Source organism: Apis cerana, linkage group LG3 (genome assembly GCF_029169275.1).
Source record: "Apis cerana isolate GH-2021 linkage group LG3, AcerK_1.0, whole genome shotgun sequence".
Classification (NCBI taxonomy): domain Eukaryota; kingdom Metazoa; phylum Arthropoda; class Insecta; order Hymenoptera; family Apidae; genus Apis; species Apis cerana.
Window position 1 is genome coordinate 5,207,506 of NC_083854.1, and position 24,128 is coordinate 5,231,633.

General features: G+C 27.2%; 3 protein-coding genes across 11 annotated transcripts in view; 2 read left to right on the plus strand and 1 right to left on the minus strand.

The window, feature by feature from the left end:
- The first annotated feature begins 464 nt into the window (after nt 1–464).
- LOC107997261 (myeloid differentiation primary response protein MyD88-A) lies at nt 465–3,411 on the plus strand. 3 transcript variants are annotated; one of them, XM_062072423.1, is made up of 8 exons: nt 465–662; nt 913–1,028; nt 1,338–1,431; nt 1,526–1,722; nt 1,792–1,887; nt 1,963–2,090; nt 2,148–2,313; nt 2,380–3,411. In XM_062072423.1, exons 4-8 carry the CDS (start codon nt 1,572–1,574, stop codon nt 2,949–2,951), a joined length of 1,113 nt encoding a protein of 370 aa, XP_061928407.1. In that variant the 5' UTR covers nt 465–662; nt 913–1,028; nt 1,338–1,431; nt 1,526–1,571; the 3' UTR covers nt 2,952–3,411. The 3 variants fall into 3 exon arrangements, with proteins under 3 accessions (XP_061928407.1, XP_061928406.1, XP_061928408.1); XM_062072422.1 differs by having other exon boundaries at nt 913–1,431; XM_062072424.1 differs by lacking the exon at nt 913–1,028.
- Nucleotides 3,412–3,792: 381 nt separating this feature from the next.
- On the plus strand, nt 3,793–6,666 carry LOC107997263 (histone H3-like centromeric protein A). Of its 2 annotated transcripts, none has more exons than XM_017055717.3 (4): nt 3,793–4,105; nt 5,029–5,071; nt 5,157–5,317; nt 5,401–6,666. In XM_017055717.3, exons 1-4 carry the CDS (start codon nt 4,080–4,082, stop codon nt 5,570–5,572), a joined length of 402 nt encoding a protein of 133 aa, XP_016911206.1. In that variant the 5' UTR covers nt 3,793–4,079; the 3' UTR covers nt 5,573–6,666. The 2 variants fall into 2 exon arrangements, with proteins under 2 accessions (XP_016911206.1, XP_016911205.1); XM_017055716.3 differs by lacking the exon at nt 3,793–4,105 and adding an exon at nt 4,368–4,964.
- The window catches only part of LOC107997290 (NAD(+) hydrolase sarm1), a 106,672-nt gene continuing 88,349 nt past the window's right edge, over nt 5,806–24,128 (minus strand). For 4 of the 6 annotated variants that reach the window (XR_009829082.1, XR_009829083.1, XR_009829081.1 and 1 more), the window contains 6 exons: nt 12,661–12,762; nt 8,984–10,984; nt 8,732–8,898; nt 8,400–8,603; nt 8,227–8,268; nt 5,806–7,818 (listed from right to left, as the gene is read on the minus strand). Coding sequence is in view for 2 of the 6 variants with exons in the window: in XM_017055771.3 (XP_016911260.1) it covers nt 8,432–8,603; nt 8,732–8,898; nt 8,984–10,984; nt 12,661–12,762 (2,442 nt within the window). In the remaining 4 variants the exon portion in view is untranslated. The remainder of the gene's footprint in view (nt 7,819–8,226; nt 8,269–8,399; nt 8,604–8,731; nt 8,899–8,983; nt 10,985–12,660; nt 12,763–24,128) is intronic. The other 2 variants (XM_017055771.3, XM_017055770.3) reach the window with 1 other exon arrangement.

The window sequence follows — 24,128 nt, forward strand, 5'->3', positions numbered from 1 at the left end:
AACTTATAGAATTTTATTTCATGTTCTGAAATTTGATAGTACAAAAAATTAGATTGTTTATCAGTATGTTTTAGGATTTAGAATAGTGAATATAAAAATTGTATTTAATCCATTATATTCAATTCAATCACAAAAACTCAATAAATTTAAAAAAATAAAAATAATTTTTTTAATTCTTATGTAGTATTCATTGTACTTTGTAGATTTTTTTTAATAACGAAATGGATTCCTGTATGACTTAAATTATTCGTGAATTAAAAATTTTTTAATATTATAATAAATTATATTTTTTATTATAACATATCAAAATAATATCAATTTGTGAACTTTTATATTAAAACTGAATTTATATATATATATATACATATATATATTTTTATTATTATTATTATATAATTGTGAATGTCAGTATAGATAAGAAAAACGATTTTATAAAAATTTGATAAAAATAAAAACATTTCATTAAAATCATATCGTAAATATTTCTCATTTTTTCTTGACAACTTTTAATTATTATTTTTGTTATAAAATGATTAATAATATAAAAAAAATAGTATAAATGCGCATATAGGATAGGTAAAGAAAACAATAAAATTAATCAAATATTTGAGTTATTTCCTGAGTGCATAAATTTGGACGTAAATAGACAAATAGGATTACAGGTAAGAACAAATAAAATAAGAAAGATAAAAATAAGCTATATATATATATTTCTAGAATATCACAAATGAAAATAAGCAAAGATAACAAATAGCAGAAAAAGATAGAAATAGAATAAGTATTGATTGTTAGCATCATTTTTTTAAGTTAAAGATATCTCTTCAAAAAATGTTTTTTTTAAAAACATTTAAAAAATGGCGTTGATCTTCTTAAATTTTCTTATTTGAACATAAAACTTTAAATTTGCCGCAGGAAAATTCAGTTGCATTTAATACGAAATAACATAATGTTGTGGCAACTCTGAATCAAACCATTGATCATCGAAATATGACGTTTCAAGAATTTTTAGAAATTGTGTCGAAATAAATGTAAGAATATTTTTAAAGTAAAAGTTAATAATAATTAAAAGAAAAATTAAAGTATCATAGTATAATATAAGAAGCAATAGTGAACAATTTCAAATTAATAATTAAAGAACAATTATCACATCAAAATGTCTTCATATGATATAAGTGATATACCGTTATATAAATTCTGTTAAAAAATTCAATTTATTCTTTAACATCAACATGAAAATCTCTTATTATTACAATAAATCAATGTTTGATAATTAAATTAATTAATATTAATATAAATATTTTGAGATTAAACAAAAATGACAATTGATTTATCAACAGTACCACTTGTTGCTTTATCTATCGAATCTACACAAGTTATTTCATCATTATTAAATTCGCCAAAAGTTCTTCCTTGCGAAAATAAATTACCAAGGTAATTAATATTTGATTAATATAAATTTTTTTAAAATTTTATTTTCATTAAATTTTTAAGTAATCAATAACTTTTTACATTTGTAAATTTTTAGAGATTGGAGAGGTCTCGCTCATTTATGCGAATTAGGCGGAGAATTAATGCCCTTACTTATATCACATCCAGATCCAACTGCATATATTTTAACATATTGGAAAAAAAAACAAAAAAATATTACAATTAAGGATTTTCAAAATTTGTTAGAAAAAATCGATAGATGGGATATCTTAGATGATACATTAAAGCTTTTTGGTTTGTAATTATAATATAAGTTATATATTTTATTTTAAATTCTTCTCTTCTATTGAATTTAAATTGCAGTAAGAGATGGTGAAAAATATTTGGAACAATTACAAAAGTCTCAAACATCAGCTGAAAAAATTGAAAATGACACTGAAATAGAAATTCTTACTATAGGTAAGTCAAATATGATAATACATAAATAAAGCAATTAAAAATTATTACATATATATATATATTTTTTTTTAATAGATGATTTCTATAGGAAAGAGCAAGGACTATCGGAACAAAATTATGATGCATTTATATTATATGCTGATGAAGATATTAAATTTGCTAATGAAATGGTGGATAAACTTGAAAAGGAATATAATTTGAAGGTAAAAATTTAAAATTATTTATACTATATATAAAAATATATGAAATATATCTTTTAGCTTTGTTTAAAAGATCAATTACTTGGTGGAATTACATTTGAACATGAAGCAGTAATGAAATTAATATCAGAACGCTGTAATAGGCTTATTGTTATTATATCACCAAATTTTCTTAAAAGTTCAGCAAATAAATTCTTTCTGAATTATGCTCAAGCATTGGGCATTGGTAAGTTTTAATATGTATTCATTAAATAATCATTTATTTTAATTTCGTATGTAATATTTGAATCAGGAAGCCAACAAAGAAAGATCATACCATGTTTATATGAAAGATGTCAATTACCACCTCAATTACAATTTATGGTCATATTAGATTATAATAAATTGGTTTCATATAATTTTTGGGAAAAATTAAGAGATTCCATACAAATATCAAATAAAATAAAAGAAAATCTAAATATTTTTCCCATAAAAAATGACAGCAATCTGAATGTGAATAATGAAAATGATAAAGATAAACAAAATACAAATAATGTAGAAAGAAAGGTTGAAATAGAAAAGCTTCAAATACAAAATAAAAAAAAAACATTTGATACAAAGGAAAATTCAAACCAATTTGAATTTGTCAGTATAAATAATAATTCAAAGGATAATAATAAAAAACACAATCATTTTTTACTATGGTCTAAAATGTGGTCTAAAAAAGGAGAAAATAATAAAAAAGATGCTTCAATTACAAAAACAATTAGTTTACCATCTATTGAATCTTTGGATACATTAAATTCATCAAGAGAATTAATAGAAAAAAAGAATAAAACAAGACTTATAGATAAATATATAAAAAAGTGCAATTTATTAAGTTAATATTTTTAAAATATTTGTTAAATTGTAAAAAAACATTTATTAATTAATTATTTTATTTTATAATTAAAGAAATAAAACTGTATTAATAAAGTATATAAATTCATAATATAGATATAAAATATATATAATTATGTATATATAAATAATATAAGATAAATTTATATTAAACATTTTTTTATTTATATATATTTATAAGAAAAAATTAAATCTTCATGATTCATTAACCTTTCATTCATTGAGTGTAAATAGAATTATCAAAATTTAAAGAAAATAGATATATTATTAATTTAGATATGAAATATTATTAATTTTCTTATATGTAAAAATGTAAATATATATTATAAGAATATATAATATAAATTATGTATGAATTAAAATAAATTAAAATGAATCCTAATTGAAATTTCAGGAAAGGAAATCCAATTATATAAATAAATAAAAATAAAATTTTTAAAAAAAATATTCACATGTATATTTTTATGAAAACGATTAATATAGCATTGTTGTACGATTGAACTAACATTAATAAAATTTTAAAAATTATCAATTACTAATAATAATACTAATAAATTCTCTTGAACACTAATAAGTTTTATAATAAAATAAATGAAATTTTAGTAAATGATATTTTAAATAATTAAATTTTACAAATTATTCATGATTTAATATAAAATTATAAAAAAAAAGTTTATAATACACAACTTGTCAATATTATTAGTTGATAAATTATATTATAAGAGGGCTCTGACATCGAAAAACACGTGATGATAATAGTTGTGCTGCTACTTGTTTATTTACGCGAATAAAAATTTTCTTTATTATTATTAAACATAATGTGAGTTGGTTATAAAAAATATAATATTGTATTAAGTGAATCTTTATCATAGAGAGTTAAAGTAGTGAAAATAATTAAATTGATTTATACCACAGGACAACGATCGTTAAATGTTTTCTGTAATATAATTCCCGCCAAATTTTTTACATTGTGGCGCTATTAATTGACATTGCTTTTAATTTTGTTATGTTTTTTATGATCTAATATCATGTTTCAAACAAATATTAACTATCATTAAAAATAAAAAAAGATTAAACATATATGTTTTATAATTTAAATAAAAAATATCAAAAATGGTTCGTCGAAAAAATAATCCGAGGTTAGTTGACATAAATTTATGTGATTATTAAATAAATTAATACGATATAACGATATATAAATGGAATGTAATTATATATTTGATATTCGATAAATTTAATTCTCGAAAAAATTATCTTTCTAAACTATTTTCTTTAAATGTTTAAATTTTAGAAGATATATAAATATATTTTACAAGATTAAAAGATCATTAAATAATTGCTTAAAAATTATTGCTAAATTTAAAAATTATTATTCAAAATGCTGCAATAATTATTTTAGACTTATTTTGAAAATTAATATTTCTATCATGCGCGCCTCACAAGAAATTCCATGAAAGAAATACGAATTTGATTGGTTATTTCTAATAAAGTGAATACTTATATAAAATAAAAGTATCTCTTAAATATCTGAGAAAGTTTTTTATATTTACATGTTTGCAAATATCATATAGCATTTTGCAATCGTAATTGAAGAAATAAAAACGCTGTGTGAAATGATTTTTTTTTTAAATTTTGTAAAATCAAATTGTCTAGGGAATTATTTATTCATTTTTTTTCGATGATCTTAACGACTATGAATTTTAGAATTAAAACAATTTAAAAATCGATAATTTTGTAACAATTTAACAATGCATTAATATAAATATTATTATATATTATGTGAAATATTTACCATTATACATGCTTATCTTGATACAAGATCGTTTCGGAATACATTAGTTATTCATTAAATATTTTGGGAATTGGAATTCGTCATAGAATATATTATTCGAATTAAAAATAATAAACATAAAATAGAAATGAAATTGAAAAAAAAATTTAACGCAGATTTCAAAAATTGATGGGAATAACTGTGTCAATTAAGCATGCAAAAATTATGTAAATTAAATGCATTATATTTTTTTTCATGACATTTGTAAAAAATGTAGTTTTATTATTTTAGATCAATTGATGATCCACAAAGATCACCTAGCATAAAGTCTAGAGTAAGTGCATTTTTAATCAATATAATTTCAATATTTTTAATAAATAGATTTATATATATAAAATATTATTATATTTTTTTTTTAGCCAAATATATCAGCAAACAGACGTGTACTTCGGACAACGCGAGCTTTAAAAGAAATTCGATATTTAAGAAAAACTGTAAAATTGATTATACCAAAAGCTCCTTTTGCTCGTTTAGTTAGATATATTATTATAGATTTATTTCCTAATAGTGATGTAGACAGGTAAAATTTTAAATATTTTTTTAAACATAAATTTAACGTGTTTTAAACTTTAAATATTCAATTCAATTTTATAATTCATCTAGAATTCAAGCATCTGCACTTGAAGCATTGCAAGAAGCAGTTGAAGCATATATTGTTCAATTTTTTGAAGACTGCACATTATTGTCACAACATGCAAAACGCGTAACTCTTCAAATTCAAGATGTAATTTTATTGCGTCGACTTAGAGGAAGGGATGATATTATAAATAGATAAAATAATTTTATTTTTTAATTCACCATTTGTATCATATATAATTAAATGAACATTTATTTCATATATAATATTATTAAAAATTTTTAACAATTTAATGTAACAAACAACAATTAATGTATAATATAAATATAAAAATTGCAATTTTTGCTCTTTATGAAATAGGAGTAATATTTTAAATAATATTTTATATTTGTAAAAATGGAATTTTTAAGTATCAATAAATTAAACTTATATTGGTTTGTTCAATAAGATTTATTTTATAAGAAACAAACTTTTAATAAAATTCTTTTACTTTACGAAACTTTGGTAAAATATACATTTCTCAATTTTTAGACAGGTCTTTAAAATAGTATACATCGAAGCTTCGTAATTCACTTCATATAGATTTTGTTTGAACTTTCTATGTACGTATGTAAAATAACTTCAGTTAAAAGTGATACAGTAAAAACGATAAAATAATATCGTAACCAATTGTTACGTTTAAATTTCTTTTGTTATTTCGTGCGGGTTAGCTGCCATCACTCACGACATATGTCATAAGTGAAACATTATGATAATCTAAAAAAACAGACTAAAAAATAGTATTACAAATAGCAATGCTATCTATCTACGCATTTATAATATATGTATATCTATAATACAATTTGATAAGGAAATATAAAAGTTACCTGAAAAAACAGGTTACTTTTTCATGTTTGTATTACATCAAAAATATCTCGTACTTCTCTTTTTTCGTACATCTCTTTCTCTCACTCTCATTTTCACCGATTCACTCATTCATTCATTTATTCATTTTTTCAATCCTGGATTTCTATGAAGGTTTTTTTTAGGCACAATATTAATTACGCTTTTATGCTGCCTGTATTGTACAGAAGTGAGATTACGATAATTCGTAATTTTATTAGCAATATTTCATAATCATTTTTTTTATTTGCTATACATTTTTTAAGTATCATGTATATTCACAGTTAATAGGAAATTGATTTTAGAAAAATTTTATATTATTCTTTTTCTTTTGTTCTTTTAAACATTTTAAATATGTACATTCATTACGATACATCATTAAGAAATTAAAAAAAAAAAAAGAAAAAAAATATTGTTTTATCGAGGCAAGTTTATAAATCTCGAAAACATTTAATACAGAATAGAAAAACAATTTAAAGCGAATATACATATACCATATTTGGTTACGTAAAGTTGGATTTACCAAGCTCGATCGACATGTTTACTATAATTAATCAAATTGTAAAATTAAATAACAAGTCTTTATATTGCCATAATTTGAAGAAAGTTATTTCTTCATGAAAGACCGCACTTTATTTACGCATTTATCCATAAAGTTTTTTTTTCGTTTCGGCTCGGCTCCTGTTGGAAGCGAAAGTAATGAACCTTCTTCTCGCGACTTAGATTTATATTCATTTGATAAAATATTTTCGTCGGAATCTAATCCCGCACCACAGCTCTTCGCTTTAAGAAGTGTAGATTTATCGTTTCCCGTTACCACCAAACGTTTTTTTAATTCTGCATTATCACAAGGATCAATGTTCTCTGAACTTGTCTGAGAATCCTCTTTCTCATGTTCCATACTCGAAGTATCCATACTTACAAATCGATATGGTTTCGATGGTCGCATTAATGGATGTTCTTCTTTAATACTATTCTCTTCAGAGCTTGATTTTTGAGTTTCTTCTTGTTGGACAACAGTGACTGATTCTGATTTTGTTTCTGTTTTCAATCGTTGCCTAGGAACTGGTATTGGATTCTGACTCTCATTTGTTTTTTGATCATTAAATTCATTAGAATAAAGATTAATGATTGATCCTTCTTCTTCATTCTGTATTTTTTGCGATACAATTTGAGAAAGATTATCTTTTATTTTAATACCAGAAAGTTTGTCTAAAGGCTCCAGAGATATTTTAGAATCAATTTTACTCTCGTTACATAGCTTAGACGATTCTTCAGTCTTCATGTCTGATACTATACTATCTTCATCTAGCAAGCCATCTAAGCTTCTGGACCTTGGTCTCACTTGTGCTTCTGATTCTTTAACAGGCGAGACTGATTTTTTCTCATCTGAATCTAACAATTCTAACGAACGAGATCTAGTAGATGGAGAAGGGGGATATCGCGGAGGTCTTCGCGGTACTCCTGGACTTCCTCCAGGATGTGTGTGAATGAACTTTAATCTCGGAGACGTAGGTGGTAAACCTATTAACCAACGGGACGGACTTGATGATTTTCTAAGCCTGCAATATAAATAAAAATAATAATAGATTCTAATCATATAAATGAATAAATAAACACAATTATTTTGGTACAATTACGAGTACAACAATCATGCAAATTCAATATTTGTTTTTTCATTATTTCAAGATAGATTATTATTTGTTTTCATATTCACTGATTTGTTTTTAAATGATTTTTTTAAAAAATTATATAAATGTTGAAATGTTACAACATGAATAAAAAAAATATTTGTTAAAAAGTCATTCTTAGATTTAAATACATTTAAATCTACTTTTAAAACTACAAATAAATAATAAAAATTAAATTAATAATATAATAATGACATCAAATAAGCAAATAACATAAAGAACAATTTGATAAGACATCAATTGAAACATAAATATAAAATTAAATTTCTTCCGACTGACCTAGACGTGATTGATTGTCTAAAGCGCGAGTGTTAATCCTGGCTGCATAGAAATAAAAAAAAATGCGTTATAGAGAATTATTATAATCTAAAATTTAATAAGACTAAAATTTATTAAATTGAATTTTATTTAAAAATGTATTACTTAATGCATTATTTAAAAATGATAAATACCTATTCGATATAGCTGTGGGCGGGCCCTCTAGTCAATCTCGTCCTCCTGTTGAATCTTTGTCACTACCTCTGCTTTCATTGCTGTGCATACGTTGATAGTTTGGTGGTCGAATGTTCGTATTAGTCGATGCATTTGGTTGTGTCACATCTTTAGGTGCAATGCCTCTTGGAATATCTGATTTGACTGGTATTTCTCGCATAAACCTGAGAATTAAAAAAATTTTAAAATAAATTTATCTTTTATATGTAATTGTTAATATTACATATAATATTAAAGAAATTAGATATTTTTCTTAAGTTTTTTATGAATTATTATAAATTTGTATGGTTACCTCTCAAGCTTGTCTACGCAAGCGTCTTGATAATCGTGAATCCATCGTACACCATTAAAGTGACAAACTGCTCGCATATCTTCAGGAAGTTCCTCAGGCTCTGGCCATTGAAAATTATCTATGATGGGAATTATATTACATTGCGATTGTAGAGCTGCTACAATTTCCTATAAACAATACCAATGTTATATAAATTATTTGTTAATAATATTAATAATTTCTTTATTTCACAAAAATAAATCAATAATTTACCCTATGAACCCAGTCTTTGCATTCGTTATCTTGTATACACCTTTCCAAAGCCTTGGGCGTTAGCACAAGGAGGAAGTGTTTTGCTTGTCTGATACTTTGCAATAGATTGTTATCGAACTTGCCAGCCTCTAGTCTTTCAACATCGATGAATACAGAAAAACCGCGCAATTGTAAGTGGACTTTTAATAAACTGGCCAATTGAGATCCATTTGATCTTCTATAACTAACAAATACATCTAAAGATTTGTCTGGCGATTCGTTTTCCGATGAACCTAGTTGATTGTGTTGCATATTCTTAATGGCATCCAATATCCTCAATCGGTGAATACTGTTCGTAATGCTACATTCACTCAATAGTTGGTCTTCAGACAAATTTCTTATAGAATCTTTATCAACACCAGCATTCAGCATACTATATGTGTAGATTGAAAATTCTTGACCAATAGATTGTAAGAAACTATTTAAATTTCCTGTGTCTCTACTGCTATAATCAGCCATCTTCTTCAAATTCTGCAATTCTCTAGTGAACCGTTTTCGTCTGATACCATTTGCCAAACCAATATCTTCTTTGAGATTCTCTTCCGTTAGCTGCAGCAATAAATCACCATCAACTCTGCTTTCTACAAAATTTTGAGCACATTCTGCGAATCCAATCTGCTTCACCCATTCTCGAACGTCCTCTGTAGACCAGAGAGGTACCTGTTGGCTAAGTTTATGGGGAATCTCTTCTCCAATTAAACGCAACGCCTGCGCCGCGTATTTGGACGCAATTGCATTAGGACAACTAGCTACTTTTTTTAACGGCTCAATGGCTCCTATTGCACGGAAGATTTCAGTCTTGCCCTGTTGTTTTTTGATTCCCGCTTCCATGCAGAAATGAAAGGCCGCCAGATTTCTAGCTTCTTCTCTCTTCGAGCTTAATACTGGTACAAGTCTTTCCAACCAATTTTTGCTTTGGCCATGTGCGTGCGCCAAATTTGATTTAGCAAACTCATAAGGATTATGCGAGGTGACGAATGGCTCGACTAAGTCCAAAGTACCAGATTTTAATACGGCAGCTTCTATCTCCTTATTAGCTACTAGTACAGCGATTGCTAGACAGGCATAATATTTGATATTATCATCATTGTGGAAAGCCAGAGGGAATAACCACATGGGTACTTTTCTCTTGATCATAGCTTCTTGATTTTCTGCACCTCCATAGAGAGAGAGATTGGCTAAAGCACCTGCACAATGTCTTAATGTCTCAATGTCATTTTTTCTGCATTCGAATAGAACGGCATCTAGACCACCTAGTCTAATTACATCGCTACAAGTTCCTTCACTGTGTTTGAACAAATGTTCCAGAATTCCAGTACCCACTCTAGAATGGTCCACTGAATTGGCATTCTTCGTACACACGCAGGCGACGTTTACCACTTTTTCTAGACCATGTTCTACTACATGGGCCCTGTTTTCTGTGGTAAGGCATTGCTCTAGCAATCTAGCTGAAGAGAACTGTAACTCCTGATCGCTAGCCACGCAATTCGACATTAATAGGTCAAGACCACCTCTTGTTCTGAGAGTATTGCATAAAGTGTAACCTAATTCGTGGCCATATGTAGGCACTGCCCATGCTTTTCTAATTATTTCGTTTACTCTGTTTAGCAACAAAGGAGCTTTATCATTTTTACAATCATTAGCCTTTAAACGTTCCACGAAATTGTCCAAGAAATTGGAATACTTGGTGATGGCTCGATCGACATCTTGGGAATTTGATTTCGAACATAAAAGATCTAGATCATCCAGAGGTAGCGAAAGAAGTTCATCCTCGGCTGGCCTCATGCCGTTCATCAATTGATTTACTGCATTTGCTGCACTGATCATTGACGATTTCGAAGTGACACCTTTGGATGCAATTGTGATGCTTGATTGGGAACTTGCTGAAGAAATATGTTTCTCATGATTGAAGATCCCAGTTGAAGTGACTGTTTGTCTTTGTTGTTGAGCTGCCATAGCTTTCTGAAAGAGGAAAGAAAAATTCTCTTTTAGAATATTTTTTTCAATGAGAAAAAATTAAAAGATGTGAAGTCAATATAAAATATTGTAAATATAATTTTCCACTATTTTTCTTATAATTTAAAAAATTCATTTACATGATACTTTGAAAAAGTTAAAAATATATATTTTTTTTAAACTTTATTCATTTTGGTATATAAGTCATGAATAATTAAATATTCTTTTACATTTTTGATATGCGTCAATAATATTCTGTTGTACGAGATTTCCAAGTTTCTCAAATATAGTTAAGAAAGGATATCATCAATCTTTGCAGGAATTCTAGGTTGGCGCTGAAACGAGCTATAACTTGGCGTCACAGAGAATTATCACGCCTGTGTCACGTCCGCTCCTAGTATCTTTATTATTTCTGTATCGCTACGTAATGCGACGAACACGACAGAGTCTCATCGCAATCCAAAATCGAATGTGAATATTCCAAAATTTTCCATTAACTTTCTTATTCTGTAAGAGAGATTCACTAACAGTAATAAACATAATTTTCTATGCAATCAAACAGAAGTTTAGAATAAATCTTGAATTTCTCTTCAACTCATAACAATCAAAGATCATTGATAGGGACAGTCTTATTGTAAAACTATTTATAATACATCTTTAAATCAAAATATATAATTTCATTTAAACATTTTGTTTTCAAATCGTTCAAATTAAATTCTAAGAAATTACTATTTTACACATAAAATATAAGTTAAAAGATCTTTAAGATATTATATTTATTATATAAGAATTCAAAGAATCAACGAAAAATTATGTGAGTAATTTAAAATTCAAAAATCAATGGTTCACAAGCAAAGCTTGAAAAAGTTCAACAATATTTAAAGTTTTAAAATATTCCATTTCCTAAGTAAATCGTCTTACGCTAAATCTTCAATCTTGAACAAGCCTTAAATACTTCCAAAACACCAGTTTTTCCAGTGGAATACACGAAAGTGATCGATAACGATTAAAAATTGGGGGATAAAACGAAAATGATGGCAAAAATAGAAGGAAACAGATACCATTCTAGAGTCGAGACTGCATTTCCGCAACATGACGGTTTCCGGCGTCTTTCGAGACACGATGGCGTGCTACCGAGCGGGAAATCGAGAAAGACTGAACATCGCCGGCAAGCTGGTCATCGTTTAAATCTGTAGTTCCTATTTTTCACGCTGTGGATCGCTCGTTCGTGTGTTATATCGAGTATAAATTTATGGAACTCGGCCGTAGTCTACACATGTGCCAACGAACGAGTATATGGCTGTTGAACAGCCATAGGACTCTCGAATGTTTGGTGGCTGGCCAAACATGAGTGATTCTAACTCAATGGCGGCCATTTCGAATTTCGACATTGATTGTTATTCTGACAGTTGCTGTTTCTGGATATAGTGAATTTTCAAAGAAAACTGTGAAATATTTATTCCGTACGGATTTATTTTAGCATTTCTTGGAAGAGAGGAATTTCGATGCGAATTTTGTGAATTGATAATTTGGTTGCTGAAAATATCGATAAATGAGCGTTTTATATAGAATAAGCTTGGAATAAGCCTCACAATTGTTTTTTATTATTAAAATCAGGATTTTGATGAAAAAATTAGAATGTAAATAGTTTGTAAGTTTTTGATAATAATATTATTTTTTACCTTCTCTGAACTGAAGGAATCACTCTGTAATTTCATCGTCGATGCAGCCATATTATTACTCTCTTGGTGCGATAAATCTCCAGCTTTTAAACTTCTCTGTTCCTGTAACAGATAAACGAGGTTTATTAATATTTTTACGAGGGCGGCTGAAATGCGAGTAAAATATTATTTTATTATATTTTTCAACAATCTATATAAAGATAGCGTTTTAAAAATATTTCAACGAAGAAACTAACATTTAAAAATATCTTCGATATTTTCAATTTCGTTTTAAATAAGAAAAGGGAGATATTTTAAGAAAAATGTAACCTTGAAATATTTTATCATAAAAATAAATAAATAATCTAAAAATATGCTCAAAAATAAAAGGAATCAAAAATATATTATTATAAATATCCGAATTTTAATTCGTTTATAATAATAATATATATAAATATTATTAAAATATAAAAAAAAATAAAATTATTTTAATCACAATAATACATAGATAGAAAGTAATATTGTCAGAAGAAGATTTAATTATAATTTACAAAATACTAATTTAGTTATCAAAAATAAGTAATATTTCATCAATGGCGTATATATTCACAGGAAATCGATACTTAAAAATAGTTCCAGGAAATCTAAAATAAAACACTGAACACTTCAAGTTCATGGTTCCAAATATTTCAAATGAATAGGAATCTTCAAACGATTTGGAATTTCGAAAATACAATACTAAAATGATTTGATAAAGATTGCGAAAACTAACTAAATTCTTATATTATTCTAAAAATATATTATAAACGAACTTCAAAGCGCTTGAGAATCTTTGAAGTATAATCTTCTGGAAAACCTTTTAGAAAACCAAACGATATTTATAAAATATATCATTTCGAAATAGCGAATTCTTTACAGACATTACAGGATATTTAAATTAGAAACGTATGTTGGAGGGAATTAGCGCACTATCGAAGACCCACTTACGTTTTCGTTGGTTAATAATGATGCTAATTTACAGACGAATACTGATAATATCACAAAATGATGCAATTGCGTCACTGTGCTTTCAGTAGTAGATTTCCATCATTCTCCGACAGATGATAGTGCGCGTGCGCATATTTACCTTTTAGTTGCATATAAATATTCAAGGGGGAACTTACATCATTTTTTTCTAACTTTTTTTTTTAATTGTGGCTTTTTTTGTAGTATTTAAATAATTAATTATCTGATAGATGTGAATGAATTTTTATTTTAATTCCTTTACTGCATATAATTTAATATTTACGAAAAAAACTTAGATCAATGTTTCCTAACCTTTTTCAAGTTGTAATCTCGATAATATTCGATTAATATTTCGAATTATGATATTCAAATAATTTAAAAATATTTCTTCTCTATATAAAATAAAGAAATTAAAAAAAAATTAATATAATTTTATTATCATGGAATAATTAAATCTTTTGAATTAAATAGTCAGATAATAATATCTATTATTAGTTATCAACAATATACTATAAATGAATTTGTTGAACATTAATAGAAACAAAATGTTTAATTATTGATGAGAATCGATTCTTTTTATTTAATACTTTTAATTTATTGATATTATTATTATTTAAATTATTATATAAAGAGATTCTGTTACTGATTATAAATTAGTAATTTACTTTTTAAAATGATTTTATTAAAACAAAATAAATAAATTTTAAAAAAGAACTCATATATTGAAAATTTTTTAATGTTAAAAGGTTTCTAAAATCAAATATAATTAAATATAAGTTGAAAGAGTGAAACAAATGATTCACAAGTATAATTTCAATGAAATTCGCTATCTTCTAGATTACTAATCACACTTCCATCAGAAAATCAATACATAACCTCAAATATCAAATATCAATTTGAATGTAAAACTTTTTTCAATATTATTCTAAATATTAATCCAATATACAAAATACAAACATATAAAATAAAATTAACCCAAATTTCATCTCCAAACCATATATCACAAAAAAATATATCTCTATTTAACAACACTCTATTTAATCACAATTATTTCTACATTTCCACAAATAAACAGAAAACTAAGTAAAAAAACTCAATAAAACCAGAGAGTAAAATCTTTTATTTCACTTTCGATTTCTAAATTTCAATTATTTTCAACCTCTAAATCAAATTATCATAAAAATAATGATATCGTATCTTTTTATCGACAACATAAAATTTGTAACTAATAATTTACTAGCCAATTACCAATTTTTTTACTAAAAAAATGAAGAAAAATTCGTGTTTTAAAGAAATACCGAAAATCAATGATGTCAAGCGAGGAAATGACGCTATCCAGCGCGAATCGACGCGGAAAACCTCGGAGAACGAGCTTTCACGACACAGTTCCATAACAATCTGTTTCGTCGAAAGCTCATCGGCCGCGGCTCGACCTCTCCACGACGCTTCTGACGTATTTCTCTAAATATAATCTGAGCGTCTCGTCACGGATCCGCATCGTTTTCCGTGTTTCGTCCATCCCTGCCACCACCTTGCGCGCGATTCCCCAGTCGAGCGTATGCCCCACGTGGTCAACGCGATCGGTTTATCGTTTCTGACGGACTTTAGAGCGCGATTTGACAAAAATATCGCGAATAATTGCAATGATAGATTAAATTATATTATTAAATATTTTGAAACGTTTTTACCGAAACTATATGCAGTATAATAGAATTTTCTTTTATAGATCGAGAACAAAAAATAATATGTTATATATGGATAACATATTTTACAATAATTTTATATAGAAGAATTTCCGTAATTGTATTTAAAAAAATTATTCTCAGAGCAATATTTAAATCAAAACGATTCTCCTCTAGTGTAAGATCAGACGTTTTCTAAAAAAATTGTGATCCAAGGACTTTCTTTTTTTACGATCTAAAAAAAAATATCGTCAACGAGAACTTTGGATCGTTCGTGTATTTAATAAATTTTCACATTCTTTTTTTTTTTTTATTTCTCTCTATCTTAGAGTTCATCGAAGCCGATCATTCAAATCGATAATTTTTCGCGCCTTCTTATGTTTATAGAAGCTCGAGCTCGACGAGTTGGAATAGAAACGCGCGGGTAAATAAATTTAACAAATTTAAATGTATTCTCAACGGTCATCCGGTTTTCAGATATTTCTTCAGATCATTTACGTCAGCGACACGCGACTTTCAAATAACCAGTTAAATGTAATTCGTGTGAAAATAAATTCTACTTGATGTGTTGAAAGATCTATCGATCCATCCTTTGAATTATTGAATGAAAATGAAATGCTATATTATGTTTGAAATTAAGCGATGAAAAACGGATATTGGCTTTATGCCGATTTGGAAAGATACAAGATGAATTACAAAAAAAAAAGATATATTTAAATTATCTATATTATTACACCAAATTAAATATTGCCTATATATACGAAAGATAGTGTAACTTTATTAAACATTATCAGTATTTGTAAAGATTCTAAATGATAGAAAATTAAAACAGAACACTTAAAGACACACGTGTATCGCGATAAACATTTATTGATGAACTGATATATATATAAAATAATAATATCTTAAAATAATATTGGAATCATTTTAAATATATAATAAATCGTATACAAATCTCTCTTTCATTTTCAATAAAAAATTACCATCCATTCATCTTTGACAGTGTAATAAAAATACAAAAAAATTTAAAACAGATAAGTTAAAAAAATTATTCTTTCGTTATCAAAATTTGTGCAAGTTTAGACACAGAAAAACCATATTTATATTAAATCCATATGAATTAAAAATTTATATTCAATGAATCTTCCAATTCTCGAAAATTAAATAGAATCACTTACGTGAAATCGATCGAATTTTTTTCGATGCATATGTACACGACGATGCACTGGCCACGGTGCACTCATCTTCATCGAGGGTGCATACTATTTCCAAAGACAACAAGACACGACTATTTTCTCCTCTTTAAATTCACCACTACTCGTCGATCGATAAATTCGAACTACATATATAACAATTATATTTGAACGATTTGATTCAATTCGTTGAATCTCAATCGCTAAATCGATAAGATAAATTTTGATATCGTATTCACCGATAATACGATAACTTTTATTTTTCATTGGAATAGAAATAATAATAACAATAATAACAATAATAATAATAATAATAATAATAATAATAATAATAATAATAATTAAAGAATTTCAAGAAATTGAAACAAATGCAAGAAACTGGCCAGTTAAAAGAAAAATTTCTGATTAACAAACGAATTCGAAGATTAAAAAGATTTTATAAGAAATACGATTTTGATAAAAAAAAATATGAATAAATACATTGTCTTGAATACTAAACATAGAACTATAATGATTAATTTTTTATTTAAAATTATAACGTATGATATTAATTCTTTCAATATTTTAAAAGTTCTAATAGATATCGTAATCGTATTTAAAATTAAAATATTTCTTCACTTATTTATTCAAAAGGGTTCCATCTAAAAATTTTATCAATGTGATTGATAAAATTGGCTTCACTGTTTTTGTATTAATTTTATTGGCCAGCTTCTCGGATAATCGATACAGTTATTAAGACATTGAACATCAAACAACACATACACACACACATAAAGATAGAAATAGTATTAATTTTTCATTAAAAATTAGAAACAACTGAAGAAAAATTGAATGAACCACTCTAATCAACGAGATATTCACAAGTGGTGCGCGTGAATTTAATTTTCACAACCACTCCTCTGCATCGTGGCCAGACATCTGGCGGTCAGTTCGATTTTTAGACGATTTCATTGCTGCTGTTTCTATTTTTTCACTAGACTAGAAATAACGCGTCATTCGCACGTGAATTATCGTGAATTTTTGGATATCTGAACAACCGATGTTGCGACAATATTTTGGACGAATGCTTCTGCGATATGGATGAAGGATAAAGAAAGCCAAAATTCTTTGTTCAATATAACGTCTCGAGTGTAAATTATAAAAGTAATTTATTGCTAAGATTAATCTTTGAAGAGCTTTAAAGATTTTGTCGAGATTTTTTGACGTAGTGATTGAAAGATAAATCGAAGAGAGAGTGAAAAGAAGTGGATGGAAAGAATGGACGATGTATTTTTAATGAAAATTTATTATTAAATATAAATAAATAGAGAGAAAAAAATATTTGAAAATAAGTTTTTTAGGATTTATTTTTAAGTTGGAAAATTATTTTAAGAATGAGTATGATAATAATAGTAAGATGTGTAATTCAAATATATAATATGAATTACAATTTTTTTAAAGAACGGATGTTAAAGATATCTTCCATCTATTCTAAATTTGTAACCGACATTGTATGTTTAGCAACTTGTTGAAAGATGACGAAGATTTTTATTGCGATATCTCGTGCCAATAACGATTCTTTGTTAACAGCTTATTAGCGTGTTTCAACAGAAGTACTTATAAATAATCTAATTCGAAATTATCGTCATGCAAACTATAACTATAACTATTAAATATAAATTTTAAACGATCGAAATGTTGACATTGAAGAAATAAAAATTCCAGCGATTTTTTTACTTCTTTCAAAGAATTTAGACTCGTATAAAATTATTCTAATACTTTTATCGAATGTTTATTATAAATCATGTATTTTTATAAGATTTATAATTTTTTTTTAGATAGTTTAATAACAATTGATAACAAAACAAATTTAGCTCGTGATATTTTATCAAACTTTAAAAAAATATTTCGAATAATTATTTTTTACAGAAACAAAATCATTTTTTCCATATATAAACGATGAGTAAAGTAAAAACTAAGGAAGGAAGCTTTTTACAAAAATTACTATTATGAATCACAATCAATCAGATACACGATAATATCATCAATTCTTTCTATAAATTTCTTTAAATTTTACTGATAATAATAATTATTATTGTGACAGCATCAGTAATTATTGTTTATTATATTGTTATTCTTTTTCATAATCATTTTATCATAATCTTTTGTGTCTAGAAATATTTACTCGACTTTTAATCGCAATATTATCGAAGATTAATTTTAATATTACAATATTACATTTCATCATTGAGATAATTCAAATTTATTAAATAATTTCCTGAAATAATTTCAAATATTATGGCTTTGTTAATAAATTATTAATAATAAAAAAAAACATTGGCTAATCAATCGGAGAGAGAAAACTCAAGTCGGTAGCGTTGGGTATGTGTTACCAGTGAACATGAACAAATTCAAACAACATGGTCAAAGAAATTTTGTTAAATATAACAAATTATATCGTATTGCATTTTATTCAGAAATAAAATAATTAATTGTTGGTATAGAATGAATGGGGGGAAAAGGAGCAATTGATAAAGAAAGAAAATATATGCAATTTAATTTTTTTTTTTTTGATAAAAAAATATTTATTATATTCCATTATGACTTTCCTCGACGTGTTGTTTGGATTTGTTCATTTTATTGACACGTACTCAACTTATCATCATGATTTCATTATTTTATCATGTGCTGTGATTGACTAATTTTTTTTTGAATTTAATAAATTGTTAACAAAGCCATGATGAAATTACTTGTAAAGAAAAATATTTAAAATTATCTTAGAAATTTCCAATCTGATATTTATTTTATCATATTACTCTGTATATGATATAATCGTTTAATTAACGATAAAAGAGAATAAATTCCCTAATTCCGTGATGATGAGAAAGACCTTGAACGTGTTCTTGAGAAAAGCGAGAGAAGATGCTGGCACATTACCCGAGATTCTCAGTCGAACTCTATTTCGGTTTTACGGGGATATCGGTGACATCTAACGCTTCACGTTGGCAATGATTCGCGAAAATTTGGTCGAAATTTGAGGGACTGATCTCACTATTCGTCACTGAATGAAGATTATGGAATAGATACAAAAAGACAATGTTACGTGAAATAAATCGTTCGTGAACTCGGCATGATTGAGAAAAGAGGCGAGACATTTTGTTATCTTGATAAGAATCTTTGAAGAAAAGTTTTTAAATTTTGAAAAATAGAGAAAAAGTTTATAATACCACGATAATTGATAGTTGACTTAAAGAAATGTTTTTTAAAAACTTTTTTTGTAATATTCAAACATGCGATCTCCTTTTCACTTATAACGTAATAATATTCCAATCCAAATAATTGAATAAATAACAATTCAATTCATTCATTCTATACGAATAACAATTTGTTTATTCATTATTCCCAAATAAAATATAAATTTTCTTTTGGATAAAAAATATTTATTATATTCAACAGATTCTGACACGATTTTGTTCTTTGGACTTGTTCGTGCTCGAGCGACAGCATATACCCAACACTACATTTTTTATTAATAATTTATCAAAGCTCTAAGGAAAGTTTTTGGAAAAGAAAATATTGCTTGAATTATCTCAGAAATCTCCAATTAACAGGTGTTCCTAAATTTTTGAGACTTAAGTTAAAACCTAAATAAAAAAAACCTTGATAAAAAAAATTTAAAAATGGATATTGGGTAGGTGTTATTTATCATTCTGATATTTCTGAAAAATATGATAATGTAATTATATTAACACAATCAACGCGGTACCAAAAATGGAAGCGTTGCTCAGTGAATATCGATTTTTGATAAGTACAAACAGTTGTAAAAAAAGAAAGTCGGATATATGAAAAAATTTTCTTCAACTTTCAAATTTCTTAGGAAAATTCATGAATTCCCATATGATACATATAAAATGATTCATATTAAATTAAATAGATATTAAAAATCATTATTATCATAAGCGCATTTTATAAATTTTATAAGTTTTACAAATAAAACTTTTTCAAAATTAATTTTTTACTATTTTCATCCATCTCGATCTTCTCTCCACAATATTTCATCCCTCAATTCTCACCCTTAAACCTCGTTTCTTTTAATTTAATTTTGTTTTCTGTATACATCCTAATAAATCTATTCCATTTTCAAAATAACTATTATGAGACGATAAAATCGTTTACTCACTAAACAGCTCGTATCGATCGTGCGTGATAAATTAGAAACGAACGATCGATCGCAAGGAAGAAGGTCGACGTATATTACGTAAACCTTTGCGGATGCGCGTGTTTCGTTCGCAATCACGCAATTAAAAGAACGCTAAACTCGTGGCAATCGTTCGATTAGCACGAATCGTTTTGATCTTCCTCTATAATAGATTAATTAATCCCCCTCTAATTATAAAAGGCAAATAGTAAGAATAGTGAATGCATTCGTTCACGAACACTTATCGTCCCACTCGAGGATGAAAAACCACGATTATCGTTCGATGACTTTATAAGACTCTGGAGAAGTCTAAAATTTCTCTTGATAAAATTATATATATAAAGCATGTAATTGAAATTACAATCTTCTTTTTTTGCTCAAGTGAATATTCATAAAAAAAATTTTTTTACCGCGAATAATATGACAAGATTCTATTATCCTTCCTATTCGAATACATACGAAGATGGTGATACATTTCACGTTTTTGGCAAAGACTCCAATGACAATGACACGTGTTCCCACCAGATGACATTACATGGATTTTATTAATTATTGATAACATTTATACGATATACAAATAAAACGGAGTATTACGTCACTGGCACTTAAACTAATGTCACTTTTTTTTTTTTACTCTTTTTCTTTAAACACATGTCAGAGAGCAATATTAAACACGATCAATATTTATTCAACAATATCAACACTAGGTTATCACACTTCCTCAATTCCCTAACGTATAATCAACGTCGTGTTGCGATATTTTCCTTCAAAACAAGATAGAACAACAAAGAAAACGATCGATTCACTCGACCGCCTCCTCCTCCACGCACATTTTATACCTTAAATCGAGGCGGTTTTCTCGTACCATTTTCGAGGAGGATTTCTCTCCGAAGGCGTCGTTCGCCATGATTCCTCGCCGTTCGGCCCCGTTTTTGGGCCTAAACACGGGGAAAAATCTCCGCGTTAAACTCGACAACGGTTGACCCATCGACACGCGCCGAACCGACCGCTAACAGCGCCAAGAACTAACTGGTTTGTCCTCGAGGGAACACCGATCGATCGCGATTCGACCGCATCCACCCCCGTTAAGGAGGTGTTCCATCCCCATGGAAACATCTCTGCGCGTGCAAGCAAGAACACGTCGAGATCACAATGATAATACTTGAGATATTTAATTTTTTGGAGGCTTTGTTCATCTTTACAAATTTGAGAATGATATTTAGTTACTAAATTATTTTTAATTTTTTTTTACGTTGTTACGATAGTCTATCATTTACATTGTTGTTGAAATTCATATCGTGAATATTATAATTATTTTAGGAAATTGTGACGATACGTTTATTTTAGAATTAGATATTCTTTAAGTTTTCTAAAGTGTTATAAAATAGTCGTGGAATTTAAAGTTAGTAAGATTCATTGTATGTATATGTGATAGCGTTGTAAAATTAATTTTGTGCATATATTTGTATTTAAAATATATTTCTTTTTTGAGCGCAATTTTTTTTTTTATTGTTTAGAAATAAAGAAATATATTATTATTCGAGATCAAAGGTTCAAATTTTATTGCGTTAAAGAAAATTTGTAATGAATATTTGTTCAAATATCGAAGAAGATATTCAATATTTTATTTATTTTCCTGATTTTTTCAGTTGATTTGTTGTGATTCATTTTATCGAAACCACATGCGTAATTTCTAAACACGTGCAACCAATGATTCATCGAGGATATACAAACGATATTCGAGCCAACGCCTGCGATTGCTGTGCCAATTTTTGCCATTATACCATCCTTTGATCGATAATCAGATTTCCCCCAGGTTCGAATTTTCTGAATAATCGAATTGCATAAATCAAACTCTTTGAAGAATGCGCTTTTAACAAGCATTCTCGATTTTTAATTATAACACGAAAAATTAATGTAACGAGGAAGAATTTTTAAAAGTTAATCGATCGAGGAAACGTTAAATTTATAGTTAACGGGTCAAGGTTCAGTTAAGAACACGCCATTACGAAGAAATGGTTCACGTAGACTTGGAAAATCCATTGTTCCGTGAAGCTTTAGACACGAAAGATAGACACGCGAAAGTTTCATTAAGTAAAAAGGTTGAACGATAAATTCAACCGGATATCTTGACCCGTGTTTCGCTATAATCGTTTATTTAAAAAACTTTAAGAAGATCCAGAATGTATTTCCTTCTTACGAACATATTTATAGAATTATAATTCGAGATAAAGTTTCAATCTAATCTAATCTATAATCTTTATAATCAATAATTCTATACGATAGAAAGGAAGAAATCAGGTATTTTTTAACAATAATAAAGACAACAATAGAATAAAAATAGATTTTGCGGATATATTTCGACGAAAAAGTTCAACCTAACCTAACTTTTTTCTTCGCGTAATTTACTCGTTCAAAAAACCGTTCAATTCTACAAAACAAGAAGAGAAGACATGAAAAATCTCACGAGAGAAATGGAAAAAAAGAGAAGAAAAGTACGCGAAAGAATTTCTTTTAAGGTAAAACATGGATGGATCCACGTAAGAGGCAGGGAACAACATTGTGCGCTTTGTTGGCAGTCATTGGCTCGGTTTCAAAAATTCCCTAGATGACTCAAAGGCTACACAGCCTGGCGAAAAACAGTTAAATTTAGAACCTCGAGTCAGCATAAATAGTTGGATATCCAGTGAAAACTGCCAGCGTAATCGACAATGTGATCGTGATACTCGCGAGTTCGACGATTTTCACAGGGCAAATAACCTCGCATAATCCACAAATCTCATATAATTTCGACGTGTTCTAGAAACGTTTCTACGTTGAATATACAAAGAAATGTGTTCTAGAAACGTTTCTACGTTGAATATACTAAAGAAATATACATAAAAAGAGAACGTGTAACGATGATACTTAATTGTAACACTACATTGTTGTACCGATTGAAGATGAGATATTGATATCGATTCTTGCAAAATCAATTATGCAATATTGATTGATCTTAAGAACGTAGCTAGATTTTATTGATAGATTATTATAGATTATAGATTTGATATTTTTTTTTCTTTTTCAAATTTAATAAATAATACATATGTTTCAATTCAATTTTATTGATCATACGAGAAAAAAAAAGTAGTTGTTCACTTGTCAGTTATATCATCCATTCTTCTTATTTGTATCCATAAAATACGTTGAGTTAAAAAAAAAATCTAAAGAACTCAGGAAGAGAAAGACAAACAGTGAAAAAAATGCCATAAATTATTCCTATCTGTTGGTCACCGAGTATTCGAATATTTTAAGACTTCGATGCTTCGACAAACATCTTACAAAGCACACGATCAAATTTTTCAACAAATAAAAAACCTGCATCTCTTAACTTCAAAAAAAAAATTGTAAATATTTTAATTGTTTTCACCGATTTGTTACGAGGAAAAAATC

What these genes read in the sequence shown, in the direction of transcription:
- LOC107997261 (XM_062072422.1), top strand. Translation starts at nt 1,316, where the DNA reads ATGACAATTGATTTATCAACAGTACCACTTGTTGCTTTATCTATCGAA. An exon ending in TGATACATTAAAGCTTTTTG is followed by an intron (nt 1,723 to 1,791) that starts GTTTGTAATTAT and finishes TTTAAATTGCAG; the next exon opens with TAAGAGATGGTGAAAAATAT. An exon ending in TGCTCAAGCATTGGGCATTG is followed by an intron (nt 2,314 to 2,379) that starts GTAAGTTTTAAT and finishes TATTTGAATCAG; the next exon opens with GAAGCCAACAAAGAAAGATC.
- LOC107997263 (XM_017055716.3), top strand. Translation starts at nt 4,927, where the DNA reads ATGGGAATAACTGTGTCAATTAAGCATGCAAAAATTAT. An exon ending in ATTAAGCATGCAAAAATTAT is followed by an intron (nt 4,965 to 5,028) that starts GTAAATTAAATG and finishes TTATTATTTTAG; the next exon opens with ATCAATTGATGATCCACAAA. An exon ending in CCTAATAGTGATGTAGACAG is followed by an intron (nt 5,318 to 5,400) that starts GTAAAATTTTAA and finishes TAATTCATCTAG; the next exon opens with AATTCAAGCATCTGCACTTG.